Source organism: Anser brachyrhynchus (assembly GCF_964034855.1).
Source record: "Anser brachyrhynchus genome assembly, chromosome: 4".
Taxonomy (NCBI): Eukaryota; Metazoa; Chordata; class Aves; order Anseriformes; family Anatidae; genus Anser; species Anser brachyrhynchus.
In genome coordinates, this window is record NC_137698.1 from 51,907,675 (window position 1) to 51,925,571 (window position 17,897).

The following is a 17,897-nucleotide window of genomic DNA, read 5'->3' on the forward strand; positions in this document are numbered from 1 at the left end:
AATGTGTTAGATGAAGCGATAAAGGTAGGCTGTTGGATCGAGCTTGGAGACAGACCAATTAAAGTTAGGAGCTAGGCACTATTTTTAAAACTTGAAGAGGACTGTGCCAGCAGGGGAACACAAGCGGATAGAAAACAGCAACTTCGGAGCAGGACAGTGGCTGGGGGCAGGGGGAAGGTAGGTGTGCTGCCAAATGTGTGGGTTTCATTCAGGGACCGGGTTGTGATTTTAAAAAACGACTGAATGGTTTCTCTGCCTGTGATTAATTCAGAGTTCTCTGCCTGCAAAATGTTAATACCGCAGTTTCCAAAGTTACTGGAAGGGTTTCTCAGAGCGCAGTAACTTGAACAGGTGTTCAAGTACCAAACGTAGCCGTGGGAACGAATGCCTTCTTTTTAGTGAGTAATTGAAGTTAATACACCTTCTTTTATTACTTTTTAAATCAATTCCTCTCTTTTGTAGCAGTATATCATTTTAAAGGAAGAGGGGCTCAAACAAGATTTGAGTTCTGGTAGTCTGAGATGCTCCTCCACAGCTGAGAGAGGATAAGGGAGAGGCCTGATACCAGCCTTCCCAGGCGTGAGACAAACCACAGTAGCGAAAAAGATCAGTGACAGGTTCAGTTACCTGGTGTTTTGTCAGGCTGAGTGTAAGCAGAGAGGGTTAGAAGGCAAACAGAGACCGTTTAACCTGGTAGCTCCAAGTTACCACCCTGTTAACTGGGTAAGCTGCTAACTCACTAAATTGTAGTTCAATCTTGTGTTTAAGCCAAAACCAACGCAATATTTAAACCTGTTGACAGCACTAGCAAATGTTTCCCATCATGTAGAAACTAAATGTTGCTAAGCCTGATACCGTGTGCTGCAGCAAGTCTTTTCTAGGTACTTTCAAAAGCTTCTCTGAAAACTGTAAAATTCAACACACTGCGTTTCTGCCCAGGGCTCCGAGTTACAGAATGCAAGTGTTTGGGCTACGCAGGCAAGGGATGAGGTGCAAGGCAGCATCACTCCTCTCTTTGGTACCTGTAGCTTTTCCAGGTGAAGGAAAACAGAAACAAGCACGCGACTCTTGCTGCCTTTACCCGAGCAGCTCCGCTGCCCCGCGGAGGTGTCCAGGCTACCAGGGGCTGGCACAGGGGAGCCCTGGAGGGGCGCCAGTGGGTGCTGCCTTTTTCCACCGGTGCGGTTGTTTGCGCAGTGCACGTACGTCTACATCCTGGTCTCTGCTGCCTGCCATATGTTGACATTTCTGCTTTTCTGCAGATGCAGACTGCTCTTTGGTTAATTCAATAGCGTTTTATTTTCATTTCGCTTGTAAAAGATAAATGTAGACCTATTATTTCCATCTCTCTCTGAACTTCAGGAAGCCAGGGAGATAAATCTTAAATTATTAATTCGGTGAAAGTTTCCAGACCTTTACTTCATGCTGTTGGATAGATTTTTGTAAGTCACGTGAGACAACTGGGACAATGACAAAGCAGTGTCGGAAAAAATACATTGAAAGAAAATGAACTTTAAAGCCATACAAATAATTCAAAGGCCTTGATAAACGTGTGACTGAGTTAAAGAGTCTTTATTTGGTCCTGTCATGTTTGTTTGGTAGGCATTGTATTAACTACAGTGATATTTACCTTTTGGCAGTTAGATTTTAATGCCGTTAAAAAATACAGAGACAGTATTCTGAACTTGTAATCTCTTCATTCTTTCTGATACAAAAATCTTAGAAATCTTATCAACACTTGATGTACAGAAGTCTTAATTACTACACATGGGGAAAAAAACAGAACAAGCTAAATTTTCAAAAGTATCTTAAAAATAGTGTGCTGTCTGTTGACATGGCTATCAACTTCCTTGTCTAAAGACCTCAGGATCATTTCACTTTAATTTTGTAGTGTTCTTTTGTTTGGCTATGTCTGGTTTTAGGCACACGCAATGGATATAATAAACCCAGTGTTTGTTCACCTGTATAACAGTGTTGTCGCACTGTGGTAAAAACACACATTGTGTCATGAGGAGGCTTAAGGAGCCTCACTTCTACCAAGTGTTTTATGGGAAAGTCACTTCGCTTTATAGGAAAGTCCACCTCTTCTCAGGAAACAGTTTTCCAGTTATTTTCCCTCAGCTCGTTCAGCAGTATATGATGTTTATATAGGGTGGGACACTTCTCATGTTCCTCCTTTATCAATAAGATTACAATTATTTGTGCAGTTTATCTGAAAGCATGGTATGGGTAACATGAATTCACCTACAGTAGAAGCTTCCATTGCAGCCAAAAAAAGGGTGGAGGGGGGGAATTCTAATTCAAAGAAAATGTGAACTTGCCCATTACTCTTCGAAACTTCTTGTATCTGTCTGCTGCAAAAAATGCCCAATCCCCATTTGAATCTGTATACCATACAGTCTGTCTGTTTGTTCAGTCCAGCAGGAGTTAAAGGCCAACCAATATTGACTTTTTACATTCCCGGCAGCAGCGTGACAGCATGGGTGTTGTCCCTCGCTGAGCTGCTGAGCAGTTACTTTGCCTTAGCTGGGCACAGCCTCTGGGTCTGCTGACAGCGTAACGCCTCCCTGTGCATCCCACAGCAGGCACTCAGCAGCTCTTCCAGCTTGCTGCTCCGCTTCCCTCCCTGCAGAAATCCCTGGGTTTGCTCACTGCAGTCTGATGTGTGCTCGTAACTTCCTACCTGAGCACTTCTTTTATTCGCCATGTCAAAGATAGCATTTTTTTGATTTATTTATAATAAAGTGAAAAGTGCTTCAACATGTCTTTAATTAGCTGGAAATGCTCATCTTTATGTATTCGACTGCTTTTTAGTATGCCTTTAAAACCTGCTTTTTTGCACTTGGCTTATGGTTTAGCAAGTCAACCTGTAAAACATTGGCCCTCAGAACCTATATGCAGGACTTAGTTGTGGTTTTAACTTTCCAGGATACCCCAGCTTTAAAAATTGGATTTCTTGTAGCTGTACCTATTGTAGTTCGTGTTTTGTTTTCCTCAAAGCTGTAATTCTCACTAAATTATTTTGTCATGAATATAATTGAATTCTGTTTTTAACAGAATGTTTTATGGTACTGGTAGCAATGAAATATTGTAAGAATTAAATTCTATTAATATTGTATCATTTCTGTACCGTATGAGGGTATTTCAATTGTAAAGGAAGTTATTACTGATATTCTTCTTTTCCTGGACTTGGTTTTCTAGCTCATTTCATTTACAGTACAGGGAAAAGAGCAGATTGGAAATGGACCGAGCAGTTGTTCAGTCCAACACTGCTCCCTAATTCAGAAGGGAATGGCTTTCCTTCTAAGTCCAGCATGGCACACATTGCCAGCTGTCTTCATTGAGCACAATTCTTTAGGCCCAGCTGTTTGGGAGAGTTGTTTAAGATTTTCTGTTTGATGGTCGTTAGGTCATTTTACTATTATGCTACCAAATTAATTTTAGATCTGTGTTTTTCTATTTTGTGAGTATACTTTATATCTTCAGAAATGGTTCTAGCTGAAAAATAATGCAAGTATTCACATTAAATATTATTATTTTATTTCTTTGTTCTGTAATATAACTGAGAAAGAAGGAGTCTTTCTCATTGATTGCATAATGAGATTCATATTTCTTTTTACTTCTTTTCTCCAGGAAAAGCTCTTGTCCAGATCTCTTCAAAGAGGTGAAGATCTTCAGTTTGATCAGGTAGGAGGCATGTAATTGAAGGCATTTTGTATTGGATTAAGATGGCCTCTTTTTATGTAGCATAGAGCTTCCTCTGTTGTGGTGGCTTAGAATATAACCATTAGGGTGCCTGAATCAGCTTTAAAAGACTTAGACTTTGAATGTTGTTAAAAATTTAATAATAAAAAAGGGACTTTATTTTCCACTGCAAAATATGATAGTAAGAAACTAGAAGATTAGATAAATTATTTGAAGGTGGCAGTGAAAGCTGCTGGAGGAATGCTGCTGAAATATGGTAAGGAACGAAAAGACTATGTTTATTTCTATTCCTGTTACAGGCTTTGTGTAACCTCAGCCTATATCACTTAATATTTTGGTGTTTGGGTATTCTGCTTTTACAAGCAAATAAAGTTAATTTCAGTAATGTGGCAGTTACTGAATGCCTTTTAATTCTATAGCAGAAGGCTTAAGGCAGGTTCAGGATGTTACTTCTTTTTTTGAGTGTAGTCTCACTCTAAGGCTATTATGTTTCACTTACAGTAACTGAACTGTACTTGGAATAACTCTTTGCTCAATTTATTCATGTTTATTGTCTGTATTTCTAATTGTTTCTTAATACAGGCATCTTTTTGTCCTTTAACCACTTCCTTGCAAAGGAGTGGCAGCACTCAGATGGTGCCCCATTATTTGCCTGTTCCTATCCTTAGCCGTTACTGAGTAGCCTCTTACTTTATGAAGGTTAATATTCTGTCCATATCTTCTCCTACTCAATTTTTTTTAAACTTTCCATTATTGCTCTGTTACAGTTATTAGATATTGCAGTGTATGGATCTGTCCCTGTTTTTCAATTAAGAGCTATCCATGCACCTCTTTCTTTTTTATCTTACCTTAAGAGAAAACAGATATTAGCACATGACATTTGATTTATAATTTTATTTTCCAGACACCTCCCCCCTGCCCCATCTCGCTTATCCTTTTAATGCTTTCTGATCCAAAGTGCTACAAGGCCATTATCTTTTAAATTAAAGCTAACTCACAAGCAAGGAAAATGGCTTAGGGGAGATGTGACATAAGTTCTTTGGTAGCTTCAGTATTTTGTTTTGAAGCTAACCAAGAGCAAAATAATCTGAATGATAGGGATGATCTAAGGAAATCCGTAAATCAGTAGTATTACTAATTTTTTCTACTAACTTTCCCCCTAGAATTCTTTCCCAGTTAAGGATTTTTTTTTTTGTTAATCACTAGTATTCATATATTAAACTATGTATAGGTTCTACAAGTAAGCTGAATGCAGAGAATTAAAAAATAATAAAGCATGTAATTTCTGAAAATTTGTAATATAGAAATAAACATTTTCTCTGAAAATGTAGTACTTTAAAAATAATGAAATTTGTTTTTTATATATGTATCTGAGTTCTTATTTTGTTCTTTCAATATTTATAATCTAATTTGGGTTCATCAAGATCTGAATTTTAATGGTACTGAAAAACATCTTGAGAGAATCAGACTGGAATGGCATCCTTGCAATGATAGGGAAGGTGAATTTTGATAGATAATTTTGAACATAGTTTGACAAATTAAGACTTTCTCTGTTTGTTGCTGGGTATGTAAAACTTGTATTCAGATCAGTAGTTTGCAGTATGGAAGACAGAAAAGTGAAGAGGGAGTGGCAAAATACATGAGAGGAGGATCCAGAATGGCCGTAGTATCCAGTGACACAAAGCAGAGAAGCCAGAGCTGTTGCTGAGCCACCTTGTTCCTCCAGAGATCTTTGGAGTTTAGGAAATGGGAGTCTCAGCTTTCGCTCTACCAATATGGTACTGAGCTAGCAAGTGTTGTAGGGTGTTAATAAAAAGGGAGCGGCTGAAACACGAGAGGGACTCTGGGAGCAGGAGATCTAGTTAAGTCATTCTTTAAGCTCAGTAGGTGAAGACCAGAGGGATGGAAAAGGAAGGTGGGTTGTGTTGCCTCTCCCTATCATGAAAAAGTAAATTAGCTGTTTAATTAGCTGAAATTTGTTTCAATTGGAAGTATAACCAGAACAAGAGGGCTGCTATTAGAGCCTGATGTGCAAAATCAATATTTTTTCATTTTCAAATAGTACGATTATTTTATTTGTCATTAAGGTTTTAATTGAAACAAAAAAATCTAGATTTGGCTTAAAGGTATTAAACTTTGGAAAATAAGAAGAAAATTTTTATTTGGTAAGCTTCTGAACTGTTAAAAATCGTAGCACTTTAATGCTTGATCATTCCTGGTGCATCAAGAAGCTACTGGAGAGGAATTTTTACAGAGCATATATTGCATTTCTTAAAATATTTTTGCTTGTACAGCTTGAAACTGAAATAGCTTGTATTTTTCTTCTTTTGTTTGTTGTTGGAATCATACTTGGCAATTTCCTACTCTTGTCCTAAGACACCAGAAACTTTGTAATCACACAGAAGCAAATATTGGCCATTTCAGTGACTTTACTGAAAGTAGATGTGTCTCTTGAGTTCAGGCTTGTTTGTGATCAGGCACAAGTGGAATGTTTTAAGGACTTTGTACATAGCTGGAATTTGGGCCCATCTCTGCTATAACTTTGCATCTCTCTTTCTCCTTACCTCTCAGTGTGCTGGTGGATATGTAAAGTGCAGCTCTTAGCAATGTGTTGCGGCCTTTAAGGCTGGAGTGCACTTTGTTGTTTCATTCTGGGGAATGCAAGCACACGTCACGATGACTGGTGTCCAGTCCCATCCAGTTTCTTGGGTTAGCATTTTATCAATGGCAATTTTTTAAGCAGATGATAACAGCTTGTTTCCATAGATGATGTAAACTCTGCAACTGTTGGAGCTTTTATGAATGGTTTTAGCATTATTATACTGTGAAAACATGTAGGAAGACCTAAGGAATAAGTTTGGCAAAGTTTCAAATGCAGCTTTCTTCTTTTTCTTATACTGACAAGCCCATGAGCTCAGAGGGAGAGCTGGGGAATAGAAGTGCTTTGTGGGGAAATTTTACATTGGCAGCACAGGGTACCTTGGGTGTTCACTGAATCTGTTCCTGGCCTGTTATGTGTGAGGTTGCTGCATTAAGCACTGAACATAGCCCTGGGCAACTTAGTTAATACATTCCTGTTATTTTTAGAGAGAAAGAACTTTCTGTATTTAGAGAAAGAGTAATTAATGTATTTTGCCAGTGTTAAAATTATTCGGGGGAATGGAAATGGACGGTACATTCTGAAGGCAAAAAATATTACGATTCCCACGTCAAACAAAAGAAAAATACATTTTATATTGTCATGGTTGATGATACATGCATAACCCCTTCCTCAGAAAGAGCTTATCCCTAGCTTTCATTCTGATTACCAGTTATGTTGATGGCTTTATGCTGAGACTAATACCTTCAGTTTAGGAACTCACGAGAAAGGTTCTTTCTTTTTGCTTTCTGAATATTTTTTCCTATCTATCTATCTTAATGCTTTTAACTTGTAATTTCTTCTCATGATTAGAGAGTGCTAGTAGGCTCAACAGAGGTTTTTAAGTATCCCAGGCTGATGCAAAGATGTATTCCTTGCTAATGTAACCTTGGTGAAGAGTTTTCTAAGCATCATCAATACAAATTAGTCTTTTGAGTTCTTTTTTCTGATGCTGCTCCCTACTGAAGGATGCTGCTTCCTCTTACTATTACTGAAGGATGATAGTTTTAATAGTGGCTCACAAGAGTCTCAAATTTGCTCATAGCTTTTCTTTCCTCTTCTCTCCCTCTTCATAAGTTTTCTGTTGCCAAAGCACTACTGTTATTTTTCCAAGAAACTTTTTTTCAGACATCTTCCCTGTCAGAAAATTCTCTTGAGCAACATCTTGACTTGTACGTTCCGTTTCATCACGCACTACTGCATTTCAGACCACAATAACTTTACTGTGGTAAAATTGAGATAAATTTTTTTTTCAGTGTCCATTTCTAGAAGTCTCTGATGTATGTTGGTTGGTTACCTGGCTGTTGCTTTTGTATGGATACCGGTGTGCAAGGAACAGGCTTGGTTTCCAAATACTTGGTTTCCAAAGCATGTTGTAAAGATTTCAACATAGACTAGTGTAAGAATGAAGCTATTCTCAAAATTTAGCCCTTGCTCCGAGATGCAAGGCAACAAGCAAGCCTGCACAGTCTGTCTAGTTTCTTTTTCTTTTCCGTATTAACTGGACTTTGTGTCGTTTTGTGTTTTCTGCAATAAATGCCTTCATCTTTTTTTGTGCAGTTAGCTCAAAGAGAGTTCCCCTCCTGCATGCTTCGTTTTTCGACTGAATCCTTTTTTATTGAGTGTCCTAATGACAGACAAAATAATAATTTTAAAAATAATTTCATTAATCTAACCAGATTCTTTATAAAACCTAGTTCCTCTTCAGATTTGCATTATGTGTAGATTGTACTGTGTACTGGGATGTAATGTTTTATAAACTTCAGAGTAATAATATAATTTTATTTATTTTGAGGAAGGTCTCTATCCTTGTTTGTATTATTCAGGGATTTTTCAAAAAGTTAAGAATACTACTTAATTGTTGTGACCTGAATAGTTGGTTAAACAGGTTGAATAAAGTTTTCCAATAGTTGAAAGATTCTTCTAAGGTTTTGTTATGGTTAACCTCTCCCCATGTCTTCCTTAAACCCAAAAAAGCAGGATCCCTTAAATAAGGACAAAGAAATGATGACATTGGCATTACCTTACTTTTCTGGAGTAATGAATAGCGAGTAACAGATAAGTTATAGCATGAGGATGGCTTTTATTGAAATCTTTCATTTGAAAGATGCAAGAAATCAATATGTGGCGTTTATGAGCAATGTGGTAATTCTTCTTTTCTAGCCACAGGTATGGTGACTGACTAGCTCCACGCTGCCTCCTGACAGGGGTTTTATGCTGTTTTATGCTGTCTTTCTCTAGTCATTCTTCTTCCCTCCAAGCATAGATGAGTTCGGTTAGTTTTAAGTTAAAGAAAGTATAGAGAATTTAAGTTTCATACCATGTTAAAGTCTTTCTTCTGTAACGAGTTCTGTTGACACCGTTTCAACGAAGTCTGTAATTCATACCCCCTTTTCTGAAAGAGGACAGTAGATAGGGGAATTAGGCTGAAAATGAGATCTGGACAGTCAAATGTATAGTAACAGTGGATTAGAATATCTAATAATAATAAAAGCTGGTTTTATTTGTATTATTACCAAAGAAACATGTTTTCAAGGTTACATACTTGCTCAATCTGGGAGGTTTATCTTTTATCTGTCATAATGTAAAGGTAGGCATGCTTCAGAAATACAGATTGAAGCATTCAGGAACATCCTAAAATATCTGTTGCGCTTTTTTTTAGTTATTTTTTTTCCCTCAATGGCTTTTATTTGGGATATTTGTATAAATTTAGAGTTTTGCAATCCCCATGAGCTTGACTACTTAAATTTGCCATAGTACTTCATGTCATATTTACGATAATTCTCCTAGATCAAAATGATAAATTAAGTTGCTAATTTGTAAAATTATACAATATATTATTTTTAAAACAATGTTAAACACCGCTCTGAAAGTATGATTATAACTATATTTTAAATTTAAATATATTGTATGTTTAAATATATAAATCTGATTGCTTTGTCATGCTATACTGCTTTTCTCCTTTTTTTCAGTTGATAAGCTCTATGAGCTCAGTAGCAGAGCACTGTCTCCCCTCCTTATTACGCACCTTGTTTGACTGGTACAGGCGTCAAAATGGAACAGAAGATGAATCTTACGAGTACAGACCTCGATCTAGCACAAAATCAAAGGGGTAAGAGTTTTCCTAGCAAAAAAAAATATATATATTTTTTTTTTGTGTCTTAAAAGAAAATGTAAGTGCTTTGTGCTTTTTTGACAAGCATTATACATTTGATCTGTCATTACCTAAATCTGTGGAGGAAGAGGATGGGTTTCTTTGAAGTGCTGTATTTAACTTGCACGGGTGATACGCATGAAGTGACTTAATGATTTTGTTTGATTGATACAAATGTTTTGTCTGGTTGATATAAAGAACGAAGTTGGACCCTGGTAACAAGCTAGTTTGTCTCCATTTTGACTTGTTTGTTGGCAGACCCTTTCAGGGGAGGGGTCAAGATATTAGTGCTGGACCAAGCTCGATAGTTTTTCTAAGCATTTTTATATATGTGCAACTGTGATTGCATGGAAGATACGTTGTCACCTCTGTAATATTTGTGTTCATTCATGTGTATGATACATGTGTTCTTGATTTCTTATTTTAGAGATGACCAACAACGCGAAAGAGACTATCTACTTGAAAGGAGGGACTTAGCTGTAGATTTCATTTTTTGTTTAGTTTTAATAGAGGTTCTAAAACAGGTAAGCTCTTTTGCTTTGGCATATTTCTTTTAATCTTTTGCTTTTTATGTCAATTTTAGTCACCTCCTCTAAAGCGTTATATACAAAATTGGAGCATATATATGATAAGCATATGTAAGTCTGAAATTATGCACTGCGTTATCTCAGTTCTTGGATCCACTAAGCCAAAGCTGCTAATGTAGTACAAAAACAAAACTGTAAAAATAGCATTTTATTCATGTTCGGCAGCTTTTGTGTACTTAAACATTTTTGAAATACATTGTGAAGTCATTTAATGGCAAGACTAAAATGTCAGCTTTTTTTTTTTTAATTGGAAAGGGTGTGCAATTTTGTTTTGCCTTTTGCTAATGTAGCTCTAGATGGTATCCATATGCACAAGTTCTGTTAATATAAAATTTGCATTTGTATATGCACAAGAGGGGTAGAGTTTGGCTTCAAGTAACAGCCTTTTTTCTTATAGAGAGGGGAAAAATATTAATATAAAAATATTTGAAAGATGTAGCAGACTTAAGTATTTGAAACAGGAAGTCTGGTCAGATATTTTGTGTCTTTTATGAAAAAGACACTTTTTTCAGGTATATGAAAATTAAATGGTTTTCTGTATTTAGTAAAGAAAGGTATATGGTTTAGTTTGCAAATCATTTGTAGGGTGTTTATGTAGTTGTGTATGGCCTATTTGTGGTACAAGGAAAATGAAAATAGTAAAGCACAGTCTAGAGCTGCTGATCATTCGCTGAGAAACCCACCAGTCATCATGATACTCCTCTACTGCAAACAAAGCAACCAGAAAACAGTGTTAAAATCACCAAACTATTGTGTTAATGTTTTACAGAAAAAAATAAATAAATTAGTTCACGTTCTCTCCCAGCCTCAATATTCTACCATTGCTGAATAAGAAGCGAAATGGAATTGGTTGTTTAGGATTGCAGTACTGTATGGGCAAGCTGCTGCTTTTTTGAACTGGTACCAGTTTTTCTGTTTAGAATGTGTTGCCAATGATGCAGATTTCAGGAGAAGTGCCAACGTTTTGGCCTAAAGAGAGTCTGAGATAGGTCTGATGTGGTGACTCCTGCAATGCTTGGTGAGCTGTTGATGCTTGTACTCTAGACAAGGGTTTTTCTGAAGTCAACTGCCTCAGTGGTCATTCTTCAACCTTTTGAAACAGTGGAGGAAGTACTGAATAGATACTCTGGTGTGGTTTTGATGTCTACTTTCATTTAGTAGGGATTCTTTGTATCTGTTCTTGAACTTCTAAATGTGGAAGTCTCTCTGGATTTTGGCCATGTTTCTTCTGCTGGAGAAATTGTTTGTCTAAATCCCTTTCCTCATCATCTGTAGAAACCCAGCAAACAGACATCTTCATGGCTGATGGACTGGGTTGTCATCATATATTTTGTTTGATCTCTAAATTCCACAAAAGTTTTTAACACAGACCACCCCTCTGCAAGCTAAGGGACAAGATTCTCTCTGCATTTAAATGCATTCACAAATCATATCAGACTGTACTTCTAGATGAGGTATATGATGTTTTCCACCCGCCCTGCCCCAGTTTGTTTTTCTAAGGACCCTGGTAAGGATATTTTCCTTTGGGAAAGACTTTCAATGGGCCACTGAACCTAGCTACGGCAAGTAGAAGAACTGTTCAGTCTTACGCATTATCTGAAGGAGGGTTTGTGTGTTCCGCTTGTAATGAGTATTTGCTTTTAGGCAGTCAGAAATGTGGAAAGGATGGCTTTCTGTCAATAAATGTATTTACATTCATATTCCATCCATCTTCCTGTCTTCTCGGAAGCCCTATCATTGTTTAATTCTTAGAGACTGGATTTATGGGGTGCAAAGCGTACGATCCAGCCTTTTCTGTAACAAGCAGAGAACAGCTGGAGAGAGGGCAACAGACATGACCTGTGTAGGAACAAAAATCTTTTATTTAAATAACTATATATTACTCATTGTATTATGTATTATATATGCATGTAAACAGCCTGTTTCAGTAACCAGAAATTCTTGGATAAATAGCTTTCTTGACACAGGAGAGTATGAAATTCCCAACCAATAAGTGCTTCATTTTCTGTAGCCAAGTCAGTAATTTTTTTCTTCTGATATATTTTTGTTAGTCTTAATCACTGTTTACCAGTAACATTCAGTAATTGTCCTAGTCCCTACCTCAATTGCTTTGAAATTTTAAGTATGTCACAGAATCACAGAATTGTCTAGGTTGGAAGAGACCTCCAAGATCACCTAGTCCAACCTCTGACCTAACACTAACAAGTCTGCCACTAAACCATATCACTAAGCTCTACATCTAAACGTCTCTTAAAGACCTCCAGGGATGGTGACTCAACCACCTCCCTGGGCAGCCTATTCCAATGCCTAACAACCCTTTCAGTAAAGAAGTTCTTCCTAATATCCAACCTAAACCTCCCCTGGTGCAACTTTAGCCCATTCTCCCTTGTCCCCCTGGTGTCCCACCAGGCACGTGGGAGAACAGACCAACCCCCACCTCTCTACAGCCTCCTTTAAGGTAACTGTAGAGAGCGATAAGGTCACCCCTGAGCCTCCTCTTCTCCAGGCTGAACAAGCCCAGCTCCCTCAGCCGCTCCTCGTAAGACTTGTTCTCCAGACCCCTCACCAGCTTCACCCTTCTCTGGACTCGCTCGAGCACCTCCATGTCCTTCCTGTAGCGAGTGGCCCAAAACTGAACACAGTACTCGAGGTGCGGCCTCACCAGAGCTGAGTACAGGGGCACAATCACTTCCCTCGACCTGCTGGCCACACTGCTTCTTATACAGGCCAGGATGCTGTTGGCCTTCTTGGCCACCTGGGCACACTGCTGGCTCATATTCAGCCGACTATCAACCAATACTCCCAGGTCCTTCTCGGCCAGGCAGCTTTCCAGCCACTCATCTCCCAGCCTGTAGCTCTGCTTGGGGTTGTTGCGCCCCAGGTGCAGGACCCGGCACTTGGCCTTGTTGAACCTCATACAGTTGGCCTCAGCCCATCAGTCCAGCCTATCCAGAAATATTATATAAAATATAAAATATATAAAATAAAATATAAATATATTTATAATAGTAAAATAATTAAATATTTTACAATATATAATAACAATATGTATTATATTATATTCTATATAATTATATATTATATATTATAATATTATATTGTATATTATTTATATTATATTACATGATAATATATAATAAATATGTATAATATATAAAACATAAAATATATATAGAATATAAGATTTCTATATATAGAAATATATATTATGACTTCAGAGTTATATGTATGTATGTATTTATAGTGCTTTTTAAAAAAAAGTTAAATTGATTTTTAGGCAAATGTTTAATTTTGAAACTGAGGAAAGCGGTAGTGTTAAAAAGAACCTCATTTTAAAAAGGTCTTCTAAACAATGCATGATTTTTAATTTGTCACCGAATTGTTACTTAGTGTTAGGAAGATTTTTATGTTTGTGCTACTTATATTTGCAGAAAGTGTTAAATTGACATGATCACTTCTTCTGCATTCTTATTTTTTGGTTTTGTCTTCCTTTATAAGTGATTAATTGCATTTTGATGTTAAATCTGTAATAATTGTAATAAATCTGTAATAAATACCACACAAGGTAGAAAGTATGGAAAGATGCTGATCAAGATATTAACATAGTCTGATAAATTTTAATAACAAACTCATAGTGTTTAGATTGCTATTAGATGTTTATTTCATTATGAATTTAGTCACTAAAAGCCAGCATGCAAAATAATTTAAGAGACTATTAATACATACAAGTAAATTCAATATTTTTGGCGATATGTAGCATTGCTTAAATTTTTAGATCTTCAGGTTGTGTAAATGTTCATATCTTGCAGAATTAAATTGACATTATATGCCAGCAGAGGATTTGTCCTTTGGCAAGGGTAGGAAATATTTCTACAGGGCAACATGCGGTACTGTTTATGTACTTCATACACACACATATGCATATTTACATACCTGTAAATAATATTTTTATTTCAGATACCTGTTCATCCAGTGCCAGATCCTTTAGTACATGAAGTTCTAAACTTGGCTTTTAAGCACTTTAAACATAAGGAAGGGTAAGTTTCATCTGTATTCTTTAAACGTATGTATTATCAGCCTGTGCTTCACTGTGATGATTGTTCTCCTTTGATTACTTCCCATGTAACACATTGGTGATAATACTGTAGAAGAACAGTGGTCTTAAAACTGAAAACATATCTTGAAAGAGCATAGCTGTGTTCAATATAATAGAGTTTATTTTGTGTAGAATGGTTTGCATAGCCAACCAGACACAGAAAAGAGGTCTGAGGTTAGATAACAATTGTAAACTTCCTATGCAGTGTATGTCTGCTCAACAAATTTGCACCCTTTTAAATGTTACTCATGCATTTTGTGCTTGACTTTCATTGTTTTTGTGGTTATGCTCCATGATATGGAATGTTACCTTTCTGTTTGTATTTGTGAACGCTCTTGGGGTTTAGAAGAACAAGGATATATTTGACACCTGTGGCCTTTTTTTTTCTTTTCTTTCAGGTATTCAGGAACCAACACTGGGAATGTGCATATTATTGCAGACTTATATGCAGAAGTGACAGGAGTTCTTGCTCAATCAAAGTAAGTTCAGGAAAAATGACTCTAGACTTAAGAAATATTTAATACAGCAGCATTTATTAATGGCCCCAGTAACTAATACTTAGTGTGCTCTGACATGTCCTCCTCACTTTCCAACACAATAATTTGAACAAATCAAGGAATAATCTTCAGTACAAAACTGAACTGCTTTGCTGTAAGTCTGTAGGTGCAGGGAAAGGAGGCTTGCTATCAGTCAATAGTTGTTCTGTTAACAAGTGTATTCTAATGTGCTAATCATCATAGACACTCTTAAATGCCTAGCTTTTAAATATCAGGGTTCATCTTGCTTGTGTTTTGTTTACTGTAGGTGCCGTTATCATTAACAGCATAAAGACGTCAGTTCAAAAATGAAGACATAATGTAAAAGTAACTAAAAATGCAACTAATTGCTATTGATATCCCTTGTTCAGGTTTCAAGCTGTTAGGAAAAAGTTTGTCACCGAATTAAAAGAACTGCGGCAAAAAGAACAGAGTCCCCATGTAGTACAAAGTATCATCAGTTTGATTATGGGAATGAAGTTTTTTCGGGTAAAGATGTATCCTGTGGAGGATTTTGAAGCATCGTTTCAGTTCATGCAGGTAAATGAACATCATAGCAAACTGAAATAAGCATTGTTTTGGTTGTTGAGAACCCATTCTCAGTTGTCCCAATAATTTGGCAAAACCATAATACATGAAATTATATTTACATCTATATTAGTCCTGAGAAGACTAACACATGCATGGGTACTTTAGTTTGTGCACGGAGTCGTCGGTTTCCTATAGTGGAGTGTGCGTACATCTGTATGGATATTTATTTCCCTGTAAAATTGTCTTTGTGTCTTTGTATCATTGTCATGTTGAAAATTAATATGAGTATATAAAAATGTAAAATACTACGTTCTAATAATTTCAGTATAAGATAAGCATTTACTTTTGGAAACGAGAATAATCTGAGGAAAAAACGTGCATTATATATATTTTTAATTTTAGTAGGAAAAAACCTATCATCTGGTATTTCAGATGTTCCCCCCCCCCCCCTTAATTAAGTCTAACTAAAACACATTGTATTTTTAAAATTTGACCTAGTAATTACTGTGATACTGTTAGGGGTATTTATGGTACAGTGACATTTCTAAGTCTTTCTTATTTTTTAAATCTTTTTTTTAATGCTTCATCACAAAGGAATGTGCTCAATACTTCCTGGAAGTAAAAGATAAAGATATAAAACATGCACTTGCTGGTTTGTTTGTGGAAATTCTCATCCCTGTGGCTGCTGTAAGTATTTTCTTCTTCCACTTCCCTCACGTACAGTTAAACTCTCATTGTTAAAATTGCTTCCAATGATTACCCATTACATTGTATTTTACGTGTTTTAAAATGCTATTAAGCAAATTACAAGCACTTACATAACCTTTTGAAGGGAAATGTGTAAGTATGATTTGCATATTAGTTTCCCAACTTTTTTCAGAACCTTTTAACACTGTTTTCTAGACCCCATAAATCACCACAGCACTATGTAATCTTTTATATGTTCTAAAAGACAGGATTCCCCTGTGTTTAAAATTTTTGTTATTATTTTATTTTAGTCCCATTGACTTTCTTTATTAGCTGAAACCTGTAAGGTCCTTCTAGAATAAACTGAGATATGTAATGTTTTTATAGTCAGGGAGAGTGTGAACTATTATTCAAGAAGAAAAAAACTAGTATAGGAGAATATCTCTGACCTCTATTTCTCTTTCAAATATATCTGTCTTGTCTTGAGCTGCAGGGATACATTTCTCTCTCTAGATTTCTTAACTTTGGAACTACTGAAAAAGATTAGAAGGGATACAGTCATTCATTTTAAAGCATTACCACAGAGAGGTAGATTAGCTGTATATTGAGTCAAGTCTTGATTTCACCTGGACATATTTCTGCTCTGTCCTAGAGAAAAATCAGCTGTCCTGTTAAGAAGTAAATGGTATTTTTCACTTGGAATTCCAAAGTTACTTTGCAGGTGGAGTGGGGGGTGAATAGTAAAAGTAGTTAGCATATTTAGGTAGGTACGATTATTAGTTTAAAAATTCGTAATTTAAATAGTAAAAAACGCACATGCATTAATTAGGCAGAAGCAGTGTTTGGGAATTGGAACTGCTTGGTTGTGACACTCAGCAGCAGTGCAGAATGTTTGTGTGTTTGTGGCGATCTGTGGATCACTTCCTACAAATATGGGTTGAGTCAGTGCTTTAAGCATTTGGTGAGGGACTCTTAATCTTTCTGACTCATTGAATCTTTAATCACTCCATACAAATGGAGCTTCTTAAACAGAAGCTGAGAACCCCATCCTGGATGGAAATAGAGTTGAGAGGTTTAGTCATTCTCTTGGAAGACGTAGGATGCAAGTTTGAATCTTTTTTGAAGAAGATGAAAGAACTGAATCTGGATTTGCTGTATCTTGGGTACAGAAAATCACTTTAGTGAGTAAGCTATTGGGTTTCAGCACTATTGCTTCTTTACTGTCATTCTCTTGCTTAGTCATTCAGGCATTTTTAAAAATATGACCTGATTAGAAGCCTGCAGGTGTAATGGATGACTGAATATTTTCCACTGCGGATGATAAGGCTGGTCTATAAGCCCAAGGTTATATCCAAAAGCAGGAATGTGATGGTGGCAACAACTAATTTCTCATGTGGAGCTAGGGGGTACAGAACAACATAGAGCTTAAGAATAGCAAAAGAGTAATAGTTTGGGGACATTTAGGAATTGGGTTCAAATATAAATACTTTCTCAGTTCTTCCTTTTTGGGTTTTCACAAATTACAGAGATATTACATGCAATTTTTTATGTGTATGTATCATGAATATTCTAGTGTTCTAAGAAAGATGGACATGATATATGTTTTAATAACTCCTGTTTCAATAGTAAAAAACTAAATTATATTGGAAAGAGTAAGGAAATAGGAAAATCAGTTTTACCTTTCAGGTTCTTTTTTCAAAAAATAGAAAATTAGGGGAAGTATGATTGCTTCTGCTGTAATGCATGTTCTTCACCTTGCATACTTTTAAAAAAGATATCTTCTAGGAAAACAAAACTGTATAAAGCACTACATTCAAAATTACATTTAAATTGATTATCAGGGGTATCCAGAGACAATGCTAATGGACTTGGAGGGAGGGGTTTAATGAAGAAGGTAGCTGTGTGGTTTGTGAAGGGAAGGCTATTTTGCATGGAAGGACAGATTGATTTAAAAAGGTATAGG

At 36.4% G+C, this 17,897-nt stretch overlaps 1 protein-coding gene across 13 annotated transcripts in view; it reads left to right on the forward strand.

The window, feature by feature from the left end:
* FRYL (FRY like transcription coactivator) overlaps window positions 1-17,897 on the forward strand; it is a 171,636-nt gene that overhangs the window by 75,641 nt on the left and 78,098 nt on the right. For all 13 annotated transcript variants that reach the window (XM_080589906.1, XM_080589917.1, XM_080589907.1 and 10 more), the window contains 7 exons: window positions 3,634-3,687; window positions 9,316-9,455; window positions 9,925-10,021; window positions 14,042-14,121; window positions 14,579-14,659; window positions 15,088-15,256; window positions 15,842-15,934. In XM_080589906.1, coding sequence (XP_080446032.1) covers window positions 3,634-3,687; window positions 9,316-9,455; window positions 9,925-10,021; window positions 14,042-14,121; window positions 14,579-14,659; window positions 15,088-15,256; window positions 15,842-15,934 — 714 coding nt within the window. The remainder of the gene's footprint in view (window positions 1-3,633; window positions 3,688-9,315; window positions 9,456-9,924; window positions 10,022-14,041; window positions 14,122-14,578; window positions 14,660-15,087; window positions 15,257-15,841; window positions 15,935-17,897) is intronic.